Source organism: Microtus ochrogaster, chromosome 7 (genome assembly GCF_000317375.1).
Source record: "Microtus ochrogaster isolate Prairie Vole_2 chromosome 7, MicOch1.0, whole genome shotgun sequence".
NCBI lineage: Eukaryota > Metazoa > Chordata > Mammalia > Rodentia > Cricetidae > Microtus > Microtus ochrogaster.
This window is the reverse complement of record NC_022014.1, coordinates 26,078,896-26,103,141: the sequence shown is the minus strand read 5'-3', so window position 1 is coordinate 26,103,141 and position 24,246 is coordinate 26,078,896. Positions and strand designations below refer to the sequence as shown.

Below are 24,246 nucleotides of genomic sequence, written 5' to 3'. Positions count from 1 at the left end.
CTTAATAAATAAATAAAATTAAAAAAAAATATCTTTTTTTAGCAAGACTAATTCTCTCACTTCTACCTGGTTTTTGCCTTTTAGAAAGCCATTGCTCTTGGTATGATTTCTACAGAACTTGACTTAGTGCTTGTGTTCTTTTTTTCTGTTGGCTGAAGATACCACTTATTTTGTGTCCCCAGTATTAGGTATGGTGACACTTTATAAAAAAAAATGCTTAGTAAAACCAAGAGGGGTTTTCCTAAAAAAGGCCTCTCAGTCCTCTTTCATTGCACTTAGGGATTCCAGTTCCTTCTCTTAGTTCTCTTTTATCCTTTCTAGTACTTGATGGTGAAGTTCCTCTGCACACGCCAGGAGTCAGCAGAACGTTTGGGTGTACAAGGCTTGAGTATCAGTGGGTACCTCCGGCCTGCAAGGGCAGAAGCTGAACAAAGTATCCTCTATGCCCATTGCAGAAAGGACACAGAGAATATCTGTGGGGCCACCCTGCTCCTCAGGACTCTGCAATTCATACAGCAGCTCGCCCAAGACCTGGTAGGGTTTTTTCCGTTGTTGTACAGCATTTCTCCAGGAGACATGAATGACGGTGTTAAGGGAAACAGGCATCTTTAAAACTTGGCCTCTCTGAAGCGATGGCAATATCAGTGAGCACAACAGCTCTCATACTTCATAATAATACAGAAAGGCTGGGCAGAGTGGGTTCTGTGGCATCAGTCTATGGAACACTACTTGGCATGTGGCACTTGTGAGGTTGCCTGGAGTAGACCTGCAGGCACATGGTTCTGTGCCTACCTGTGCTTGTGCAGGGACAGCAAACAAAGCAGCATCACGGGATTTGTTCTTTAAGTCTGAGAATTACTTCTCAAGTCTAGAGGTGAATTTCTTTTATTAAATGTATTAACTGTCAGGGTTTGAGTTTGAAATAATTGGGGTTTTGATGCTGATTTTTACAATTACTAGTAAATCACAATATCAATTCACTCAAGGGAATCTTACTTACCATGGAGTGCTTGGCTAACTTCAGGGGAGCCCTCATGTGTGTGCAGCAGTGTCCACCCTTAGCTTTCTTTGTCTTCAGTGCACAAGAAGCTGTTGAGCTGTGCATATATGGCATCTGGGTCTGTGTCAGCTAAGAACTCTTACCAGGCCAGGTGATGAAGATGCCTGCCTTTAATCCCAGCACTCGGGGGGCAGAGGCAGGCAGATTTCTGTGAGTTCAAGGCCAGTCTGGTCTGCAATGCCAGTTCCAGGACAGACTCCAAAGAAACCCTGTCTCGAAAAACAAAAACAAACAAACGAAAACAAAAAAGAACTCTTATCAGAGCAGAGAAAAGAGAAAGGCCTATGAGTAGTAACTAAGTTACAACAGAAGTGCAGCCCACAAGTAGGGAAGTCAAATACATTGTAGGACAGTCCTGGGCATCATTATCATGTAAACCTTTATGTATGTGTTATGAAGATAGAGAGCCTGCATGGCCATTTGTGCGTTAGTGTCATAGTTATCTGTGTTTGCACACACGTGTATTTCTAAGTTGTGAGGGAGTTTCACTCAGGTGGGTTATTTCATTTCTTAACCATGACAAGTAAGTGAGACATCCCAATATTTCTCTAAATATATTTTTAATTTTACTTTTTTTCTGGTTTTTATTTTTTTAGGTGCAGCAGAAGGAAAGTGGCTTAAAATATAAGTCTTTCCTGGACTTCACGGGTCTTGATTTGCAGATCTTCTGGAATTTTTACAGTAAATTAAAGCAAAAGTAGGTCAGAATTTGTTATAAAGCAACAATCATAAAAAAGCTGAAATGGATATTCTTTTTATCTATTTTTTGATTTGAAATATTTGATTGTTGAAAATGGCACCTCAGATTTCTATAAAATGTTTAGGAAATATTTCCTCAAACATTTCCTTATTGATTGTCCTGCTAGTATAAACAGGCCAGGCATTATCGTGATGCAAGTTGAGCATCTCTTATCCAAAATCCCAAAATTGGGAAAACTGTTTGTATGCCACAATGGAAAATTTCATATCTCACTTCATATCATGAATCACAGTCAAATGCAGCTGAGCTAAAACTATTGTGTGGCTGGGAGTCATAACCCCGCAGCATAGTGCTAACTTAGCATTCGCAAGGTCCTGGCTTCAGTCCTAGTGACAGAGTGCTTGCTAAGCATGCACAAGGCCCTGGCTTCAATCTGCAGCACTGAAAAAAAAATGCATAAAAAAGTTGTATGCAAATGAATTTCATTTAAAAAAATCATTCACTTATATCTATCTATCTACTTATTTATTTATTTTGTGTGTGTGTGTATGAGTTGGTGCTCATGAGGGTGGATATGTGGACCTGTGTGTATGTGAGGGCCAGAAGAGGGCATTGGATATCACTTTTTTTTTTCTTACCTAGGCTGAAAGCCAGTAAACCCTAGAAATCCTCCTGTCCCTGGTGCCCCACTTCCTCCCTGAACACACACACACACACCCCTTGAGGCTGGGTTGCTGAGCTCACAGGGATGCCTAGCTTGTTACACAGAACTGAAATGTGAATGTCAGTCAATTCTTATGGTTGTGGAGCAAGCCATCTCTCCAGCTCCATGAATTTCATATTCACACTCGTGTCCCGACTCCAAGAGAGCTCCCTCTACCCCACCTTCCCTCTTCTCCTCCCCCCCTTCTGCTCATCTCCCCTCTTTCCTTTTCCCTCTCTGATGCATGCATGCATGTGCCAATATTCCAAAATCATGAAAAAAAAATCCAAAGTTTGAGGCTCAAATGTTCTGATCTCAGCTTTTTAGATAAAGGACATGATTTGTCTTCTCATTTTGAAGAAACAAATCACAAATATGCTTCCTTCCCTAGTGGGCAGTCAGACAGGGTCTGTTTCTACGTGTCTGGTGGTGTTCCTTTACTGAACCTGATGGCTTGAGGGAAATCCTTTGTAGACAGCTACATAGCTTTGGAGGGTGAAATGAACCTGCCTTTCTGCTCTCTGATGTTCTTTGTCTTCTGAAGCCCAAGGGAAGAATGCATCTGTGCACAGACCCTGCTGCTGCAGCTTCTGCAGAGCTGCTTCTCAGTGCTGCAGAATGACCCACCAGCTGCCTCTGAGGAGGAGAAACCTGCAGTACAGTGCCCTGAGGGAATGCAGGCTGCCAAGGAGCTCTACACACACTTATGTGATGGTAGGGACTGGGGAGTGCCTTGAATGTGACTTTGTACTGGTGACCACTTGGCTATAGAAGTGTGAGGGGTCCAGTGACCATGTGAGCCAGAAAGAGATTGTGGGACATGAACCTGCCTACCTTCCTTCCTCCCTCCCTCCCATTTTTTTTTCTTTCTTTTTTCTTTGAGAATGGGTTTTATGTATCCCAGCTGGCCTCCTACTCACTAAGCACTTGAGAATGACCTTGAATTTCTGATCTTCCTATCTCTGCTCTTGGGTACCAGAATTATAAGCAAGCATCACTACACTGTTTTATGTGGTCCTGGACCCATAAACCCAAAGCATCACGAAACGAGGCAAGTGCTCTGCCAACTGGTTTATATCTCTAACATACCAGGAGCATTTTGTTTGATGCCTTTTGGATTAGTGTTTTAGATTGAGGATTTGTTCTTTTACAGCCAACTTCCTGCTAGTTTCAGGTACAGTTCTATTATATTGAGGGTAATCACTATCACACTGTTAAATCTTCTTTTTTTCGAGACAGGGTTTCTCTGTGGTTTTGGAGCCTGTCCTGGAACTAGCTCTTGTAGACCAGGCTGGTCTTGAACTCACAGAGATCTGCCTGCCTCTGCCTCCCAAGTGCTGGGATTAAAGGCGTGCACCACCACCACCCGGCCACACTGTTAAATCCTAACACTGGGATTGGGCCAATAGATTGAGAGTGAGAGATTGTAATAACAGATTGAGGATGAAACACATGCCACATCTAAGAGTACTTTTAAGGCTTTGCCAAGAGTGTCTCAAGAGAACAGACAAAAACGTAAAAAACTTGTTTGTATAGTCTTTGTTTTAGTTACATGTAAAGAAAAGCTAAATTACTTATACTGCCTAACCTATACACAGAAATAGCTCACTTTGATACAGAGCACAACATGGAAAATAGTGAATTTGTCATCAGTTATAGCGGGTTAATTAATAGACAGGTGGAATGTGGTAGAGCTGACCCCATTGTTCCTTTTCATTAGTGGTAGATAGAGCTGATGGAGATTCTGTGCCCATGGAGATCCTAAAGCAAGAAGTCAGGAACACCCTTCTCAATGGGGCTGCCATTTTCTTTCCTGATCGACAGACCCGGCGGAACCAGCTCTTCACCATGATGGTAATTATGTACCAAAAGTGTGGGTTCCATTAACTGAGTTAGTCTTTATCTTCTCTAAATACACGACAGTGTTTTCTGATGCCATCACTATCCGCAGTGCTTTGCATGAGCTTTTGAAAGACATGTGCTGTTCTCAATCTAGATCCACAGCTTGTCCTCTTCTTAGTCACAGTGGAGTTTCCACCCTTATGACCAGCCTACAATGAAATTTTCTTATCTTTTCTTTCCCAAAAAGAAGTTAAAGCAATTAGAAGAAAATTACAAAAAAAAAAAAAAAGCAGTAATACAGTGAATCCTTGTCACTCAGGCTAACTTAATTTCATCTGTGATATACCTCACTCACTTTTCAGTTCTCCCACCTACCTAGTGTCATTTGAAGTCATTCCTGACCTATTTATTTTATTTATAACTAGCTCAATAGATGGCTTTCAAGAAAATATAGCCAAGTTTTAAGAGAACCTCAGTTAGTTCTTCCTAACTTCTTAGGGCCTTGCTCGATGTTACTCAGATTCAGTACTGTGGTTAAAGGTGCTTTTCGTAGTTAAAAGCACTGCCAAACAGCACCTTTTATACCAAGACTCCCCCATTTGTTTGCTGGAAGCATTCATCAGGTAGCTGAATGAATGATTAGTCGTTGAGGTTGTTCTTAGCATGTTCCCCACATGAAACAGGAGACATCTGACTACTTGAATGGTGTATCTGTGAGCAAAGCAGCCTTGTCTCTGTTCATTCCTTCAGAAAGGGATCAGGTTGCTTTTTTCCTTCACACTTTGGTGAATTAAACAGCCCTGCTAATTTTATGTTGCCAAACAATTCTCTTCAGGTAACTATTTCTTGTGCCCCTTTTAGGTTCCCAATGTTATCTTCTTATGTTCTGTGCCTAGCAGAAGCTTATGTCTTAAATTCTCTGAAATCTCCCTCAGTGCCTTTTCTAGAAAGAGGTGTTCAAGGGCTGGTGACCCTTGTCAACTTGACTCATAAACATGTCACTGTAAGCCGTAACATGTCCTTTCTTGTTCAGCTCCAAGGTCACACATGAATATCAACATTACAACAGAAACTTTTCAAATTTTAAAAGTCCCACAGTCTTGAAAAAGTCAGTCTCTAAAATATGCAGTCTCTTTTAAAATCCAGTCTTTGTAAAGGTCTAAATGTCTTTAAAAATTAAAAGTTTCTCAATTGTGGATGCCTGTAAAATAAATTAAATACAAGAATAAGTTAAATACTGTCTTACTTCAAGAGAGAAGAACCAGGGCACAGTCACCATCAAAACAAAGCAAAACCACTTTCCAAGTGTGTATAAATAGCTCAACGTCCAATTCTGCTACTCACTCACAGTCTTCTGGGCTCCTCCAAAAGGCTTGGGTCACTTCTCTGGCTCTGCCGCCTGCAACACACATAGCTTGTCTCCTAGGCTCAGGCTGGCTCTGCTCCATACCTGTTGCTGTCATTGATGGTCATCCCATGGTACTGGAATCTTTTAAGATACTGGAGTCTCTTGTTGCAACTGGGCTGCACTTTCACCGATAGCCTCTCCTAGACTCTCTTCATGGTGCCAAGCCTCAGCTTCTCTCCATGACCCCTTCAGTTTGGGTCTTTAGCTGCTATTGAGGCTGCACTTTGTCTAGTAACCTTTCCTGGCTTCTCACAGTGCCAAGCCTCAGTTGTTCTCTGTGACTCCTTCATGCCTTCAAAACCAGTACCACCTGGGTGATTCTTATATATTACTAAGTTTGGTTGCCGGTGTGAGGTACAATCTTGACTGCCTCTGGAACACAACTTCTGTGTGCTGACTTTGAGGGAACACTTCCTAGAAGATTTCACCCCAATGATGCTGGTCTTTTCTCTTAATCACTACTTATTTCCTAACCCCAGCTGATCAGTGTCAATTGTCCAAGGAAAGCAACAGTTTTAGTTTACTGGTTCTGGTCTCTTGTTACTCACAGCTGATTCTTCAACCGCAGCTAATCAGAACCACAGATTCTTAATTTAGAATATGCAATGGTCCTACTAGATTCTCAAACTTCCCACTGGAACTTCACAAGCCAGGTGTCCATCATCTGCATTTCTCTCTGATCTTCCAAGCTCCCATAGAATAACTGATCAAGCTCTGAATACTCAGTGGCTTTTCTGGCCCAGAGTTCCACATAGTCCTTCTACAGTCCTCACAAAACAACGTGGTCAGGTCTATCACAGCAATACCCCTTGATCCTGGTACCAGTTTCTATCTTAGTTAGGGTTTCTGTTGCTATAATGAAAAACAATGACCAAAGCAACTTAGGGAGAAAAGGGTTTATTTGGCTTAAACTTCCACATCACTGTTCATCTTGAAGGAAGTCAGGACAAGAACTCAGAGCAGGAACCTGGAAGCAGGAGCTGATGCAGAAGCCATGGAGAGTGCTGTTTATTGGCTTAGTTGGATGTTATGAGATGGTCCAGTGGGTGGTGGTGTTCTGTATTGCTCTAAGGTCTCAAGAATGTTATGGAATCGATTTTCTAAATGTACAGTTTCTGGTTTCCTAGAAGAATGTCACTGAGCACGAACACAAGCAATCTCTGCAACTCACTTTCCGTTCACTCTGCACATATTTTAGGTAAGTTTACTTCTCTTTATATGTCGAGTACTTTGAATCTTTGCAAAATTATTGTTGTTATTATTTTAGATATTTCTTGCTTCTCATGTCTTTGGAATTGTGATTTCTCTGCTAATCTAAAATGATCAGTTTCTAAGTTCCTCCTAGGTATAAGAGTGACTGGAATAGTGCTGTACCCCAAGTCCCGTTATTATAAAACCAGTTATAGCTGGGCCCTTGTGGATTATTTTCTGAGTGCTTCAGTTTGTAAGGGAATTTTATTATTTTTATTTCAAGATTTATTTACTTATTATATATATAGTGTTTTGCCTGCATGTATGCCTGCAGGCCAGAAGGCACCAAATCTTTTTATAGATGGTTGTGAGCCAGCATGTGGTTGCTGGGAATTGAACTCAGTACCTTTGGAAGAGCAGCCATTGCTCTTAACCTCTGAGTCATCTTTCCAGCCCTCTAAGGGAATTTTTTATTAATGATTTTTATGACTTTTAATAGATTTATTTATTTTATCTTAATTGAGTCCTTCATCTGCATGTACACCTTTATCCCAGAAGAGGGCACCATATCTCATTATAGATGGTTGTGAGTCACCATGTGGTTGTTGGAAATTGAACTCAGGACCTCTGGAAGAGCAGCCAATGCTCTCAACCTCTGAGCCATCTCTCCAGCCCCCTCAAAGGGAATTTTAAAGACAAAAACTATAATTAAAGGAGATTCAGGTCTTATATGTAAGTCTACAGACCTAACCACTTAAAAACTGACTGCAATTCAGTATAGTGGCACATGCCTGTAATTCTAGCATTCAGGCAACAGAGACAAGAGGATTTATGGGAGTTTGAAGCCAACCTGGGCTACATACTTAGTGAATTCCAGGTCTGCCTAGACTACATAGAAAAGCCCTGTCTAAAAAAACAAAAACGAGGGCTGGAGAGATAGCTCAGTTGGTAAAGTGTTCAAGAAGACTTGAACTTGAGTTCAATCCCCAGAATCCACATTAAAAAAAAAAAAGAAAGGAAGGAAGGAAGGCCAGGCATGGTGATATGACTTGTAATCCTAGTGCTAGACAAAAACAGGTGGTTCCCTAGGGCTTGCTGGCCAGGCAACCGAGGTGCCAAGGTGGTAAGTCCCTTGCCAATGAGTGGCCCTTTCTCAAAGTGGAAAGTTCCTGAGGAACACTATACAAACAATATACAAGGTTATCTTCTGGCCAACACGTAAACACGTGCGCATGCGCAAAAGCATGCAATAGTAGTTTGCAGAAAGAAGAGAAGCAGGAATGGGAGAACTTGAAGATGTGTTGTTATTGAAGATGCTAATAGATTTACATAAAATATAATGGACCATGCAGTTTGTCTTTCGGACCCCTGACATTGAAATCTGTCTATATTCTTTTTGGAACCTTAAAGGTAGAAAACATGTTGTAACCAGATGTTTGACAAGTTTGTATCCTTTCAGTGATAGGGATCCAGGAGGTCTTCTACTTTTACCTGAGAAAAGTGACCTGGCCAGCACAAACACCAGTGAAGTCCTGGCAGTCATGAACACCCTCCTGTCTGTTGCTGCGCGAGAGGTACCTAGTGACAGCCACCTGTTGTCTTTACTTCCTGCTTTCAGGAACATAGTTAGCCAGCTGCTGTGCCCTCCTTGTAGCCCTCCTTTACAATATGATTATACTTTGGTATTGACTGCTTCACATGGACACAGAAGTTCCTAGCCAACCCCTGCAAACAAATTAGGGGCTTTTTGTTTACTTCAGCAAGAAGTAAAAACGTAAGAGTGCTTGGTTGCTAAGACTTCTGTGAGCAGAGGCTGGAGTCATTAAGTTCCCCAGTGAGTACTGCTCAGTGAGCCCAGCAAGACCTGATTTTTTTTTTAAACTGCGTTGATTTTTTGAAAACTTAAGATGAGTTCATGAATTTTTAGCCCTGTCCACTATGATGCTATGATCTCTTTATCTTGTGTTGGTGATATATTTTGTGCTTCTCAGAGTGCAGCCTATGCTGCTCCCAGATAAGCATTGCCTGATAGAAATATGGTTTCCAGGCCCTACCCCATACTGCTGATTGCAAAATGCTTAAACAGTTTTACCAAGCACCCAAGAGTTTGAGAAAGGAATTTGGAAATGTAAAGCTCAGAATAACTTACCTTGTATCTTGTGGTTTAGTGTCTTTAGGTCTATTTGTTTATTTATTTATTGATTTATTTATTTTTGGTGCTTTTGGTTTTTCATACAGTCTCATCTGTCCTAGACTAGCCTACCCAGAATGATTTCAAAGCTATATGATTCTTCTGCCTCCATCTCCTGTGTGCTTTGACTGTAGATGACGTGTACCACTATACCCAGTTTTTACAGTACTGGAATGAAATGCAGGGTTTCATGTATGTTAGGCAACTGACATACCAACTGAGCCACATCCCTGGCCCTGAACTCCTCCAGTTGTTAGTGTTTTCCTGTTATCAAGTTGTTGATAGAGCGACCCACAGTAGTGGGCTAGTGAGCAGTTCTGCTATTTCTCTTGTAACCCTTACAGAGCATGTAGGCTAATTAAGTCATCAGTGGTCACAGGCCCACTGAGACTGACCATTGTTTAGCTACCATGTCTTCAAACTAACATGACTTCTGCATTACATTAATTCTTTGTTTTTGACTTTGTGCTTTCCGTCATGTTTCTGGACTCTTTTGCCCATCTCTGATCTTCCTTATAATGTTCACTCTAACTACTTCTTATCAACATGTGCTCTTCACCCTAGTTGGCCACTGTTCATTCTAGTCTCCATCTTTGTTTCTGCTATTCCCATGCCTTGAAGCTTATTGCCATCCTGTATGTTCCTAGAGTGCAAGTCTTTCTGAGCCCTCCCTGATCCCTCTGCAGTCACATGCTGAGGTAGAAAACTTAAGGGATTCCACTGGGCTTCACTCTTGTTGGTTGTGCTTCCTGTGGGAGGAATTGCTAAATGCTGGAGCCAGGACTAAAATCTGGGGCACTCTGTCTTGTCTTCTTTCCACAGGGTCAAACTTGTAAGCTAACTAGAGAAATGAGGTGGCATTTGTGTCAAGAGATTTCCCATAAGCCTTAGCACTTGGAGATCAAGTGCTTATCCTGTCAGCCATCTCTCATCTGAACACAGGGGACGTTAGAGCTGCACTGAAGCTCCTCGGCAGAGATCATTCAGCCACTAACATAGTCCCCTCAGATACTGGTGATTAGACAAAAGAGGTAGAGTTGGATTAGGAAAAAGTGTAAAAGTGGCCAGAACTGCTTACCTGAACGTTTTCTCCTGAGTTTATTAAGCCACCTGTATCCACTGGATGCCTGCTGTGTACAAGGCCCTGCTCCAGGCACAGGGGATCTAGTGATGGAGGAGCCCAGTCAGGAGAGCAGATGACATGCGATGGCATCGATCAGACACTTCTCACTATGTAGTCATGCTGTTAGAGTGTGGGCATGTGGTCCTGGGAGAGGCCGGGGAGCACACCCAGTCCTTTCCAAAGGAGTTCAGGAAGGGCTGAAGAAGGCAGTGCTGGAACCTGGGAGAGACATAAATAAGGTCTTGTCTAGCAGAGAAGATGGAGGCAGTGTAGGTTGAGAGAGCCTGTGGAGATGGGAAGGAACAGGCACTTGAAGAGAAGAAGCAATGAATGGACTCTTGACAGGTAGAGCCTTCAGGCGGTGAGATCCGGCTGCACACTGCAGAAAGGAGTCAATGCTGAGGATCATAATGTAAAACACACTGATGGTAGTTGAAGCTGTGGCTGGACAGCTGGGCAACTGGAGGACAGCTGCAAAGAAAGGACAGTTGGAAGAACAGGAAAGATCGTGGGCAGGATTTCAAGAGAACTGCAGCTCAGGGAGGAGGAAAAGTGAGGGCAGGGTGAACAGAGCATCTGAGGTACAGGAAGGAGCTTTGACCTCCAGGTGATAATTGATACCTGTGAGGAATGGTGCCCCTAGAATTAAAGAAATGAAAGGCAGAAGTAAAACCATAATAAATGAAGGCATCTATTAGTTTTTGAAGTTTATGTTTATTTTTATTTTATGTGTGTAAGTATTTTGCCTGTATGCATGTATATGCATGACATACATGCCTGGTGCCTTTGGATGTCAGAAAAGGGCATTGGATCCCTTGGAACCATGAGCCACCATGTAGGTATTGGGTACTGAATTCAGGTCTTCTGCAAAAGAAATAAGTGTTCTCAATCTCTGAAGTAACTCAGCTCTCCATCTTTTTTTTTCCCTTAAAAAAAAAAAGAGCCAGATGTGGTGGTACACACCTTTAATCTCAAAACTTAGGAGGCAAGGGCAGGTAACTCTGAGTTTGAGCGAGCCTGATCTACAGAGTAAGTTCCAGACATCCAGGGCTACACAGAGAAACCATTAAAAAAAAAAAACTAAATAAATAAATACAAACATACAGCAGGGTCTTACACCCTGGCTGGCCTGAAACTCATTATGTAGAAACTAGCCTTGAACTCACAGAAATCTACCTGACTCTGCTTCCTCAGTGCTAGAATTAAAAGTATGTACCATCATGCCCAGCTATGGAGCTACCTTTTAAATGAGGTACACATGCAGAAGAGGATGGATGGATGGATGGATGGATGGATGGATGGATGGATGGATGGATGGATGACACACACAAACAATTTAAAAAACAAAGCTCTTATTTAAGAACTAGTCTCCCTGAAGTTCAGGCTCCCTGCCACTAGCCCTTTGGTGGCCTAGCTTCCTCGCTCCTCTCTAAATAACTTTATTTGGGCTCATTGGTTCTCTATTTTTTTGTCTAGTTATTCTGACACAGAGTCTTTGTTTTGCCTTACAGAATCATATGCATGCAATCCTCTGTGACACATTTGCTTTAATGAGCATTGTTTTTTAGATTCATTAATGTTGATATATGTGCTGTCTTTCATTTGTGTCCAATAGCTTTTTGACATATCATAATTTATCTGATGGTTTGGTTCCAGCTTGGGGAAGTTGATTCCACCTTCCGATATGCCTATGATTCTTGTGTGCAAGAGCTTATCTCTAGAGGTCAGGTGACCCCTTCAAAGAAAGTTTTAAGAACAAAGATGATGGCTAGACATCCATAAAAAGATGAACAGTTATTTTAGGATAGGAGAAATTTGATCAAATACTTGGGAAGAGCCACAAAGAGAAAAGAAATGTGAAGATATAAGAGAATGAAGAGATCAGCAGTGGGATGGGCTCCTTGGAATGCAGAAAACCTTTTGTAGAGGGGAGTCTTCATAAAGTGTCTTTCTTGATTTGCTATGGGATTGACTATTCCCCATGTGCATAGTGTTTTGTTTTCCAGTAATTGTTGCTCTTACTGCGTTCTCTGAATAGTCTTGTCTGGACACTTTGCTTTTTTGCAGTGTGAGCTGTTGATGCTCAGCCGGGCCCATGGGGAGGTTGGCTCTGTGCTCTTCTCCCTGTTCTGGTCTGTGCAAGGCAGCCTGCTCTCCTGGTGCTTCCTGCAGCTCAAGAGCACGGACACTGCAGCCAAAGAGCTCGCCACGGATCTTATTGAAAAATGTGAGTGTCAGCAATCCATGGTCGCAGACAGGTGTCAGAATCTGACCCAGCGAGAATGCCCTTCCTCAGTAACTCGTGTCCTTACATATCAGGTGTGCACGTGGCTTCCTGTATCACAGCCCTGTAACAGGGCTGATATTTATCTTTCTTCTTTGACACAGAGTCTCACTACTAGCCCAGGCTGACCTCAAACTCAAAGTTTTGCTGCCTCAGCCTCACAGTCAGGGTTTACAGGCATGTACCTCTATGACTGGCATAGCTTCGCTTGTAGAAATGTTATCTCCACTTCTCTGAAAAGTAACCAGAACAAAGGCATCGCTCACTCTAATGCAGCCTTTTACTAAAATCTCCACTGTTTTTCCCTTCCAGAAGCATTTTCACGATGGCTAACAGTCTCATCTGATGTAAAACCCCAGCTTTTGTATTCCTGGGCAGCTGTGGTCCTCAAGTTTATTAATGCTGTGACCCTTTAATACAGTTTTTCATGTTGTGGTGACATCCAACCATAATATTATTTCATTGCTACTTCATAACTGTAATTTTTACATTACGATTTTGTTTTTGTTTTTTTTTTCTGTTTTTTTTTTTTTTTTGTTTTTTTCGAGACAGGGCTTCTCTGTGGTTTTGGAGCCTGTCCTGGAACTAGCTCTTCTAGACCAGGCTGGTTTCGAACTCACAGAGATCCGCCTGCCTCTGCCTCCCGAGTGCTGGGATTAAAGGCGTGAGCCACCACCGCCCGGCCTACATTACGATTTTGAATCATAATGTAAATATCTGTGTTTTCTGATGGTCTTATATAGTAGGAAGCTGCTTGTTTGTTTCCTGGCTGCTCAGATTCCCAAAATAATCAACAAAAACAATGTTACTTAAATCACTACTTTGCTGATCACTCAAGTGTATTTCTAGCTAGCTCTTACATCTAGTATTAACCCATTTTTATTATTTTATATTTTACCATGAGGTTCGTGGCCTACCGGCAAAGTTCTCACTAGCAGCTCCATGGCTTCTCCTTGACTCCACCTTCTTTCTCCCAGTATTCAGTTTAGTTTTCTCTGCCTACCTCTGTTCTGCCTTGCTATAGGTCCAAAACAGTTTCTTTATTAATCAGTGGTAATCACAGCATGCAGAGGGAATCCCACATCAGTCTTAGGTGGACCCTGTGAAAGGGCTCATTTGATCCCCAAAGGGGTTGTGACTCACAGGTTGAGAATCACTGCTCTGTAGCTTCATCTTTGGTGACAATGAAGCAAGTAATGTTTCTCCTAAATAAAATATTAACTCCTCTCTTTATGTTTTGTAGATGTGGGACAGTTTCTGGCAAGCACAAGAGTGATTTTAGAATCCCTTTTGTCACAGTATAGTGGAAAAACCATAGTAGAAAAATTATGTAATTCAGTGTTTTCCATGGCAGCTCGTCAATTGGTAAGAGAAAATGGAAGCTGTTTGTAATAAACTGGGAGGGGTGCTCATCCCAGGAGAGCCTAAAGTACACGCTAAGCCCTTCATTCATTCTCCTGCAGGTCATCTTCCTGCTAGACTTCTGCAATTTAGATGTTTCTCACTGCACACTCCTGAGAGAGTTCAGCACCCTCACAGAGCTGCTGAAGAAGCTTTGCAGTGACCCTGAAGGAGGCCTGAGCAAGGTGACTCAAGGTGGCCCTTGAACCTGCATTTTCCTCTCCTGGGAGAGAGTGGCTGCTCTGACTGATGCCTCCACATGTAGATCAGTTCTTCCAACAAGGGTAGTAAATGCTGACCCTAGTAGATTTGTCTTCATCAGCATAAGAAAAGAGACCCAATGGAAGCCATGCAATTAATATCATTTGAAACTGTATGAAATTCATTGGTGTGAATACTTAGCTGAAGTTTAGAAGACTTCACAGGCAAATTAGGTTTGGTGTTTAAAGAAGTCTCTTCTTCATTTTTCATTAAACAGTTTCTAATGGTCTGCATCCCACAATAGCCCTACGGCAATAGAAAATGTATATACATTTCATAGGTTTAAAAGGAGGTCAGGGAAGAAGGGAGGTCAGGGAAGAAGGGAGAAGTCTCAGATTTGCGAAAATCCTAAATAACAATGTTAAGTCTTATTGTTTTGTTAAGTCTCAAATTTGTTTTTTTTTTGTTTTGTTTTATTCTCTATTGAAAAGTCATACTTGTAATCATTTGTAAGAAATAGTTCTGCTGTAGCTAAAAGACAGAAGCTGGTCACAGCCCCAGGACTATAGTAAAAGCAGGTGTGTACTATACTGAGTGGTGAGCAGGTGTTAATGTCTATATGGACTGCAAGTGTGACATGCCATTTAGCCCTGCTTTTCAGAGCTGCTAGAGCCCATGCCCCTGCAATGCTGATAGCACCCTGTTGTACCAGCTGTGGTGGAGTGATTTGAGCTGTTTTTTAAAAATGACTCATTTTTTTTTCCTAGATGGATGTAGAGACCTGGCAGCAGGAACAGCCTGTGGTATTGCATACATGGACCAAGGAATCCACCCACAACTATGAAAATAACTGCCATGAAGTGTCTGTCTTTGTTAGCCCAGGGGCAACTTATTTTGAGGTGGAATTTGATGAGAGGTGTGAGACTGAGAAAAGGTGAGAGTCGTAGAATCTTTTCTAAAGCTACAGTGGTCAAAAACACGAGAAGGAAGTAACAGGAACTGTGCTTCCACAGGTACGATTATTTGGAATTTACTGACTCTAGAGGTGGGAAGACACGCTATGACACCAAAGTTGGCACTTATAAATGGCCCAAGGTGAGTGGCATTCACAGAAAGAGGTGAAATGTCCCCTTCTGCAGTTTTTCTCCTTTTGTTAGACCTTGGGACAACAGAACTATCATTCTTGACTAGTGGATCCAGCTCCCCGTTAGTTCTGCTTCTCTGGGCTAACAGTTGGGAGCTGTGTTGTCGGCTGCTGTCAGGAATCTTGGTTGGGAGCAGAGGCCTCTATCAGTATGATGGCTGATCCGAAAGGTTGCAAACAGGGGTCACCCAAGTTTTTCAAAGATGAGCAGCCATTTTTCTCCTTGTTTTGCTTCTTTGTGAGTACGGTTATAAATATGGGGGCTCAATTGTACCTTTGTACATTTCTCCTTTAATAGTTTGAACTTCTGGAAATAGAGACTTTTTCTTAAACTTAAATGTTTTAAGTTTCAAGTTGCTTGTTGACTACTGAGGTACAGCCTCCTGCCATCTCTTTGACCACATGACTTTGTTTGTCTCTAGAAAGTGACCTTTAAGGATGGTCCTCGGCTGCAGTTCCTCTTTCATTCTGACAGCAGTAACAATGAGTGGGGATACAAGTTCACTGTCACTGCATATGGCCTGCCTGATGTTGCTGTGTCGTGGGGTTTGGATTTGCAACTCCTTGTCTCCCGACTGATGGGGCGTCTTGCTTCCCAGTGCATGGCGCTTAAGTCAGTGCATCGTAAGTTGTGACCTTGGCTCTTCCTTTTCATCAGAACCATGTTGAGGAGCAAGATGGGGCTCTCTTCTAGGTGGTCCTCACATAGTGATAGAGCAAGGTATCAATAACATTCCCTGCCAGTTTCTATTGGCACCATTATCAGGAAGTTTCCCGCCTTGTGCTTTGGCCCTCATCCCAGAGGGTGCCATGGAGTCTGTCTATGAAGGATAAGTGGGTGAGGAGCCAGATTTTAACAAGCATAGTAATTTTAATTTGTTAATAGATTTAGCTATAGTCTAGCCAGAGGGCAGAGATATAGAATCAAACAACTGTATGTGGATATTTATATAGTCTGTGGATGTAGAAATATGGCTTTGTCGTAAAATAATTTAACTTGTTATTAAATTCTTCAAAGATTTGGAATAAATCTCTATAAGACTTGTAGAATAAATCTTTCTGTTTTTAGGCCTGGTGGTGCACACTTTAAATCCCAGCACTAAGGAAGCAGAGACAGGTGGATCTCTGAGTGTGAGGTCAACCTGGTCAATGTTGCGAATTACAGGCCATATAGTAAAACCCTGTAGAAAAGTTTTTTTTTCTTTCTGTTTTGTTATTCCTCTATATCACTTCTTAAGTTTTTCTAATTGTAAAAGTAAAATGTCATAGAAAAATGACATAAGGGAGAACAAAACAAATAAGCAAAAACCCCAGAACAATAGAAACCTCTTCCACTCTAACACCTGGAGCTAACACCTAACACTGTGCTCAGCACCTTCATGTTGCCCTAGACTTCGCTTCTGTTACCTAAGGTGAGTGTTTAGTTGTGTGAAAATAGCTTTATAGATGGCGAGTGTTTTCCCATGATTAGTATTCTGACATGGCCCCATCAGGCCTGAGAGCTAGCTCCCACCACGCTTCCCACTTTCTGAGTCTCTTTGTGCCTGCCGATAGCAGAGCAGCAGCAGTCAGGGCTCAGGCTCCAGGGTGACCCACAATGGATGTTTATGAGGTGTCACAATCCATTCTCAGAATTGTAGGTGAATTTCCTCCGAAAAAATTTTTATCAGCTCAAAGATTTGTGTACTGTATTAAAAATAGAACCCTCATGAGCCTCCTTTTCTCTACAGATTTAGGCAGTAACATGGCAGTATCACAGGCAAAATTGGCTTCAGTCCTGAATTCTCCTTTATGGAAACCTGTCTTCAGGCATCAGATTTCTCCAGAGTTAGAATTAGAAGCAAACTGGCCCACTCACCAGCACCAGGATGGGAAAGAGGTATTTATTCTTCTGTCACCTTTCTGTTTATGTGGAAACTTATGGCTTGTATCTGTTACCTTAAGTTACAAACATTGCGTTTTTGTCTTATCGCCTCTGTGGGACTATGAGCTCCTTGAAGCGGAAGCTGCCATTGTTATTTTTATCCCCCAACCTCTGTACAACAGGGGCCTGAATACAATGAGTGGTCTAAACGAATGACTGTTGAAATATAGTCAGTGCTCTGTGGCTCTTTGGTATTACCACACAGACGTGGACTCTGCTTCTTGTGCCTGCAGGATCACACTTTAAATGATTTGTGTCATTCCTTTTGTTCCCCACTGAGCTGTACGTAGCACTTAGCTTAGGTATATGGTATTTTTAAAACCAAGTTAGTTTGCCCTCTGTCTCTACTTGTCCCTCTTTTCCCAGTCTTCTCTTTTCCTTCCTTCTTCTGCACTATTCCTCCTTCCTCCAGAGTTATCCCATGGTTTATTTCAAACCCAGTGGCTCTTCCTCTTCTCGTCTCCATTCTGTCTGTTAAATCCACCACCCTTTAGGCCATGCCTTCTGTCCATGATAGCTGAGAATCTTTTCTTACTACCTGTTCTTTCTCCCTCTTTGTTGCCCTTTCCCTGCTCTTCTCTAAAGGGTAGACTATGTTCAGACTTCCTTTTCTTTCCCATAACTTCCCTTCCCCCCCAGGATGTCATCTTCTGTCCTCTCTTACTGTCCCAACTATGGGAATAATCCTGTAATCCGTCTGGCCATAGCTCTTCTGCAAACTCCAGTCTTCTCTTAGGTGTTTCCATTTCAACATCCTGCCTCTCATTAAGTCCAAAGTGTGAAACCAGAATGCCTCCCCAACAGACTGTTCAGTGGTCATTACTTGCCTAGCCCTCACCACTGCTCCATAGCCTTCTTCATCCCTGCGCTGTTCTTGCCCTTCCTGTGTGGTCAGCTGCAAGCCCTACAGATTCTTCCTTATGATGTGCATCTCTGTCCTCCCCTCAGTCTCCATCTTTATCCAAGCCCTCTCTTTGCACCTGCATTATTACATTGGGACCTATCAAGATTTTTTTGTTTTTGTTTTTAATCACTGCATTATCTTGTCATTCTACTGCTAAGCACCATTAATGGCTCCCCATTGCTCACAGGGTGAAGTCTAAACTCCTCAGTGTGACAGTCAAGGCTCTCCACAGTCTCCTTTCACCTTACCTATCTGACTCTAGTTCCCACCACTCCCCAGCTGAGACTTCAGGCCAGGTCAGTCTCCCCGCTGACTCTTAACCTCTGCAAATGGTTGTGTCTCAGGGCCAAGGCTTCCCTTCCTTCAGTGTCCATCCCTAAGCCTGTGTTCTTCAGGAGGTTTTTCTTAATTACTTTGACCTGCCAGGAGCTCTGTGAATTTTCAGCACTGGGTACCCCTTTAGGTATTTGACACTGGGTGATATTTTGCTTTATGGTAGTTCTAGTTTTAACACTCTTAGGTTTTGTTTGTGTTTACTTTTTAAACCTGTACATCTTTCTGGTCTCCCAAATAGATTTAAGCTTCCTGAGAGCATGCACCATGTTGTGTTTTTACTTCTGCTTTGTCTTAGTAGGTGCTCATTGATTTTTTTTTTCATATGAGTGTGTTAAATGTGATGATTTTCCTCTTGATCCTAGGTCAAGAACATCCCTGATGATCCCTGCCGCCATTTTCTCCTTGATTTTGCCCAGTCAGAGCCTGCTCAGAACTTCTGTGGGCCATATTCAGAACTTTTCAAAGGATTCATACAGGCATGTAGAAAACAGGCCCCAAAGACAGATATAGTTGCTGGTTCCACTATTGATCAAGCTGTGAACGCCACCTTTGCTGCTCTGGTGTATCGCACTCCAGATTTATATGAGAAGCTGCAAAAATATGGTAACTCATATTACAGGGAATATGTTTGATCTGAAGGCTAATTGCTAAGGTTTAAGAAGGCCCATCTAAGCGAGGATCTAGAAATACTTAAAGATATTAGTCCACGTCTACAACTTAATCTTGTCAGTTCTACTTTGCCAATCAAGAGATTAATGGTTAATTTACGATTAGCACTTGGCAACTTACAGTTTGTGTCAGGTAACCTTGTTCTGCAGAACTCCCATGGAAAACTACCACCAAAACATTTAACTGAAAGAAAACCCTCCTAGCCCCAGCCTCAGCATGCTCAGACAACCTTTCTGCACCTCCTTTCCTCATTGTCCACAAGGAGGGAGGGTCTCTACCATCATCTTTATTCAGGGAAAAGCATTCAAAGCCTACATAATGCTGAGTATGGGTTTCCCAAACACTTTGGCAGGGTACATGTTCCTTCAACTGCAGATAAAATAAGAAGGAGCAGATGCTTCCCCATGTTAGAGTAGGTGATTGACTCATATCATTATTATATATAATGATCTCTATAATCTGTGTAGCTCAGTCCTTTAGCTCTCGCTTTATTTCCTGTTTGCCAAAATATCTGAATTACTCCTCAAATCTTACATATTTTAAAAAAGCCATTCAAATAAAACTATGTTAAGACATTAGTGATACATGGAAGCTATATCTTCACTGAACTATGGGGGAGAGGTCATTTGCATGGTTTTGGGAAAGAAATTAGCATGCGTTTTTGTAGTCAAATTATGGTAAGGTAGCAAATCATCTTTGTTACTTAAGGGACTTTTTGTTAGACAGATAAAGGATTTGTTGTTCTGCCACTGATTTGTACCCCTTACCTTCGTTATCAGTTTGAAAGGGACAAGTTTTATCTCACTCAGTTCATTCTGTAACTGTCTTTTTTTTAAAAAAATAAAATAAAATAAATAAATAAGACAGGGTTTCACTATATAACCCTGGCTGGCTTGGAGCTTTCCCTGTAGACCAGGCTGGCCTCAAACTCACAAATATCTGCCTCACCTAGGCAGATACCACCACTTGTGGCCCTCTGCTATCGTCTTTACGATAGATACATCATATCTAAGAACCATTCAAGAGTTCTTCAAAACTCAACTACATTGAGAATGGCCTTTTGTAACTGTTTTCTTCATTTTTTTCTCTAAAGCGTGGGTTATTATTAGTCTTTTGAGTTGCCTTAATTCCATGATATGATGTGACCCCTGTAGAATCAGGAAAATGAGAAATTTCAACTAGATTGTAAGCTTTTGGGGCCGGGATCATGTCTTTTTCTCAGCTTTGCACTCCTGGTGCCTGTTGTAGAGCCTGTTTCACCCTGTTCTAGGATATTAGCTTTTGATTTTGATGAGAAGTGGCAGGCTTCAGAGATATTTTTTAAATGGGGGTTGTTATTTTTCTAATTAGAAAAAATTATATTCATTCTTACAGAGGCTTACAAACTAAAGGAAAGATTAAAGTAATTATGAACTATAATCTTATCACAGTACCTCTGCCAACATATTTCTACATATCTACCAGGCCTTAGATAGATTCATTGTATATGTATTTGTCCATTCATATCTTAAAGGTAGTTTTTTTTAAAAAATCATTTATACTGTTTCATAATCTGCTTTCTTATTAATGTACTGTAAGCTGCTTCCCATGTCAGAGTCCTTTTTTTCCCAAGTCTTGTCTAAGCTGGCTAGCTAGTTAAGGAGTCCAAGGATTCCCCCATCTCTATTTCATAAATTTTTAACTTGAGCAAAATTAGATTGAAATGACATGGAGAACTTAGATTTTGTGCTTTTCCTTTTACCATCCCTAGTATGTGTCAGAAGGGTGCTAGGATTCAGAGGGTTAATGCTGCAGCAGTGAATTGTGCCAGCTGAATGTAATCTCTTCCTTTCTTCTTCTTTCCTAGTAAACAGCGGGGGCAAGATAACCCTGAGTGAGGAGTTCTCTCAGGTGTATTCCCTGGCAGATGGGATTCGAATATGGATGGTAAGGTTTGCCTCCCCACGAAGTTGTGACATGCCTTAGATTTTCCCACTTCAATAAACCAAATTTCAATCATGAATAGATGCAAACTTTTATAGCCCTTGGATCATAATTTAATTACGTGTTGAAAATGCCAAGTAAATAGGGTTCAACTGAGCCCTTTCTATCTCCTTTTGTAACTCTTAAGACTTCCTTATGGATACTGAACAGCCAGTGCCAGTGTTAGGGAGAGAAAAGGCCCTAGCATATTGCAGAAATGGGTCTACAGCAGTAACATGGAAGAACCAAATGTTGATTAGTTAGTGTGTGTGTGTGTCTGTGTGTGTCTGTGTGTGTCTGTGTCTGTCTTCTGTTTTTTGAGCAGGGGTTTCTGTAGTCCTGGATGGTCTCAAATTTCCTATGTAGCTGAGGCTGGCATTGAACTTCCTATCCTACCTCCACCTCCCAAAAGCTAACGCTATAGGCATGAGCCACCATACCTGATTTATGTGGCACTAAGGATCAATCCCAGGGCTTTATGTAAGCACTCAACCAACTGAGCCACATCCCTAATCATGTATGTTATAATTATATAATACTGTGTCACAATGTCATATGGTAATGTGGTATTATATTAAAATAAAAGTGAAACACAGTACTCCTAACTAAAATCGAAAGGCAAAGAATATCTGAGAAAGTCGGCTACCACAAGTAGTTCCATAGAAAGGGTTTAGCAGTTGGCCAGATACTTTGTAGATTATGCTTCTGATATAGCTTATGACTGATGATGGCTTGATAAGATGCCATTCCTCTCTTTGAGACCTTAGCCATACAACAGATATGCCCTTTCTTTCAAGACTCTCCAAATTATGGACCATGCCCTGGCAATGACTGGCCTTCAACACCCTTCTCTGCAAGAGCGCTTCACTTGGGAGTGTCCTTGTGTTCAGGGTAGAATAGACTTCAGGTTTCTGTTTGACCTTCACAGCAAATTAGATATGTGGCCCTATCACACTACATTTCCCTAGATCTCCACTTTTTTTTTTTTTGTCTCTCCTAGTGGTATTAAAGAATCCTCCAACAACAGTGTTCTAGTTATTTGTTTGTTTAGCTGTGAGGCACTGGAGATTGAATGTTCCACCTGCAGGATAAGCACTCTGTCATTGAGCTATGTCTCTCTAGTCTTCAATTTTTTTTTTCTTTTTTTCTTGGTTTTTCGAGACAGGGTTTCTCTGTGGCTTTGGAGCCTGTCCTGGAACTAGCTCTGTAGACCAGGCTGGTCTCGAACTCACAGAGATCCGCCTGTATCTGCCTCCTGAGTGCTGGGATTAAAGGCGTGCGCCACTATCGCCTGGCCTAGTCTTCAATTTTTAAAGTAATAAAGTTACAGTACAGACTCCTTTCAGATATCACATAGTGAAGAGGGTTTCCTTTACTTCAACTGCTCCTAGGACAAACAAAAACAGCTCAGTGCTGTGTCTGTACTGGGCATAGCTGTGATGTCCTCCACTGTCTCAGCATCATTTGACTTTGAAGTAGTTTTCCATGGCAGTTGCTACTCTGTCTGACAGCTTAATTGTGTGGCTCCTGTCATCTCCCCAGTTAGAGATGAAGCAGAAGTCCCTGGTGAGCCTGGGAAATGAGGCAGAAGAAAAACGTGGTTTGGAAGCAGCAGAGGTGAACCCAGAGAGCCTGGGTGAGTGTGCCAATATGAGCTACCACAGCTGGGCCATTGGGTTTCATTTCTAAACCTGGGAATAGGTATCCATCTTCCAGGTTATCTTAATTGAGCTGTGTTGACCTAGGGAATTAAGAAAGGAAATGGAGAAAATGCCAGAGAGGAGTTACTGTTCACCTACACTCTTGAAGTGGGGCGTCTTTGTAATGACTTCTCTCATATGAGATGTTAAGTGTTTTTGAGCTATATCTTATTATGTTTTTAAAGTAGTGCACATTGACTAGCCATGGAAATTAAATAACTACTATTGATTTTTAGAATGCATATGTCTGTTAATACTTTTTAAGAATTTTTTTAATAATGTGCATTTGTCTCTGGGTATGTGCACATGAGTGCAGTGCCCATGGAGTGTTTCTGATCTCCTGGAGCTAGAGTTACAAGAAGTTGTAAGCTGTCTGATGTCAGTCTGGGAGTCAAACTCTGATCCTCCGCAAGAATAGTTTGCACTCTTAGCCACTGAGCTATCTCTCCAGCCTGGCTGTACTGTGTTTATAAAATATTTACAGATGAAAGTGCAGTGACAGGAAAAGCTTTGTGCAAGTTATCAGGGAGAGGGAATAGGACACCAGATTGGCTGTGGTTGACAATTATTGAGACTGAGTATTGGGTTTATAGCAGGGTCCTTCTATTGCTATATCTAGATGTGTTTGAAATGATCATGTCTGTACAACTTTAGAAAGTATGCTATATTCGTGGCAAGATCCTGATTTGTACAGTGAGATAGACATGATTCTGTTCTGTCGGTAGGTGCACATGGAACAGCTCTCATGAAGGCATTTCTTGCCATTAGTTATGAAGTTTAAATAGATTATTCTTTCTCCAAAAGTAGATTGTAAGTTTAATTTTGACTTTTTCTTGTTTTTATTTGTTTTCATTTAGCAAAAGAATGCATTCAGAAAAGTCTTTTATTACTGAAATTTTTGCCCACAAGCAAAAGTTTAAAAGAAAACTGTGACAAATTGGTGCCTGTTGATGAAACTGATCATCTCCAGCCACTTGACAGGCGCCAGAGGACAAGCTCTGTGGTGGAAGAGCATTTCCAGGCTTCAGCATCCCCTACAGAAGCTGCAGCCGCGACTACAGGTGGTGACAAGAGTCCTGGCTTGGAGATCCAGCCAAAGCTACCACCCAGCAGTGGCCCCTCTGCTACACAAGTGTCCACAGCTGAAGAGCCCTCATCGCCGTCCACACCCACCCGGCGGCCTGCCTTCACCCGAGGACGACTGCGGCTGCTCTCTTTCAGATCCATGGAGGAGACCAGGCCAGTCCCCACAGTCAAAGAGAAATACCCTGTACTGAAGGATGTCATGGACTTCATAAAAGATCAGTCACTCTCACATGAGAGGTGAGCCATTCATTTTCTCCAGCACTTTCCCTTTTCAAGCTGTAGGTACCCACTCTAGCCAAAGGCTTGAAGTTCATGTTCAAAATGAACAATAAGGGATAAGAGAAAAGATACAATCAAAATATAGTGCATAAAAAATTTTAAGGGGCTGGAGAGATGGCTCAATGGTTAAGAGCATTG

The 24,246-nt window shown here is 41.8% G+C and overlaps 1 protein-coding gene across 2 annotated transcripts in view; it reads left to right on the top strand.

Annotated features, from left to right (window-relative positions):
* Zzef1 (zinc finger ZZ-type and EF-hand domain containing 1) overlaps positions 1–24,246 on the top strand; it is a 127,134-nt gene that overhangs the window by 47,993 nt on the left and 54,895 nt on the right. The window contains exons 13-29 of one of the 2 annotated variants that reach the window (XM_013347310.2): positions 322–534; positions 1,657–1,757; positions 3,008–3,177; positions 4,184–4,317; positions 6,841–6,911; positions 8,364–8,478; positions 12,286–12,445; positions 13,746–13,867; positions 13,966–14,088; positions 14,872–15,038; positions 15,118–15,199; positions 15,671–15,872; positions 16,979–17,127; positions 18,775–19,015; positions 20,928–21,007; positions 22,586–22,679; positions 23,601–24,066. In XM_013347310.2, coding sequence (XP_013202764.1) covers positions 322–534; positions 1,657–1,757; positions 3,008–3,177; positions 4,184–4,317; positions 6,841–6,911; positions 8,364–8,478; positions 12,286–12,445; positions 13,746–13,867; positions 13,966–14,088; positions 14,872–15,038; positions 15,118–15,199; positions 15,671–15,872; positions 16,979–17,127; positions 18,775–19,015; positions 20,928–21,007; positions 22,586–22,679; positions 23,601–24,066 — 2,690 coding nt within the window. The remainder of the gene's footprint in view (positions 1–321; positions 535–1,656; positions 1,758–3,007; positions 3,178–4,183; positions 4,318–6,840; positions 6,912–8,363; positions 8,479–12,285; positions 12,446–13,745; positions 13,868–13,965; positions 14,089–14,871; positions 15,039–15,117; positions 15,200–15,670; positions 15,873–16,978; positions 17,128–18,774; positions 19,016–20,927; positions 21,008–22,585; positions 22,680–23,600; positions 24,067–24,246) is intronic. The other variant, XM_026780042.1, reaches the window with a different exon arrangement.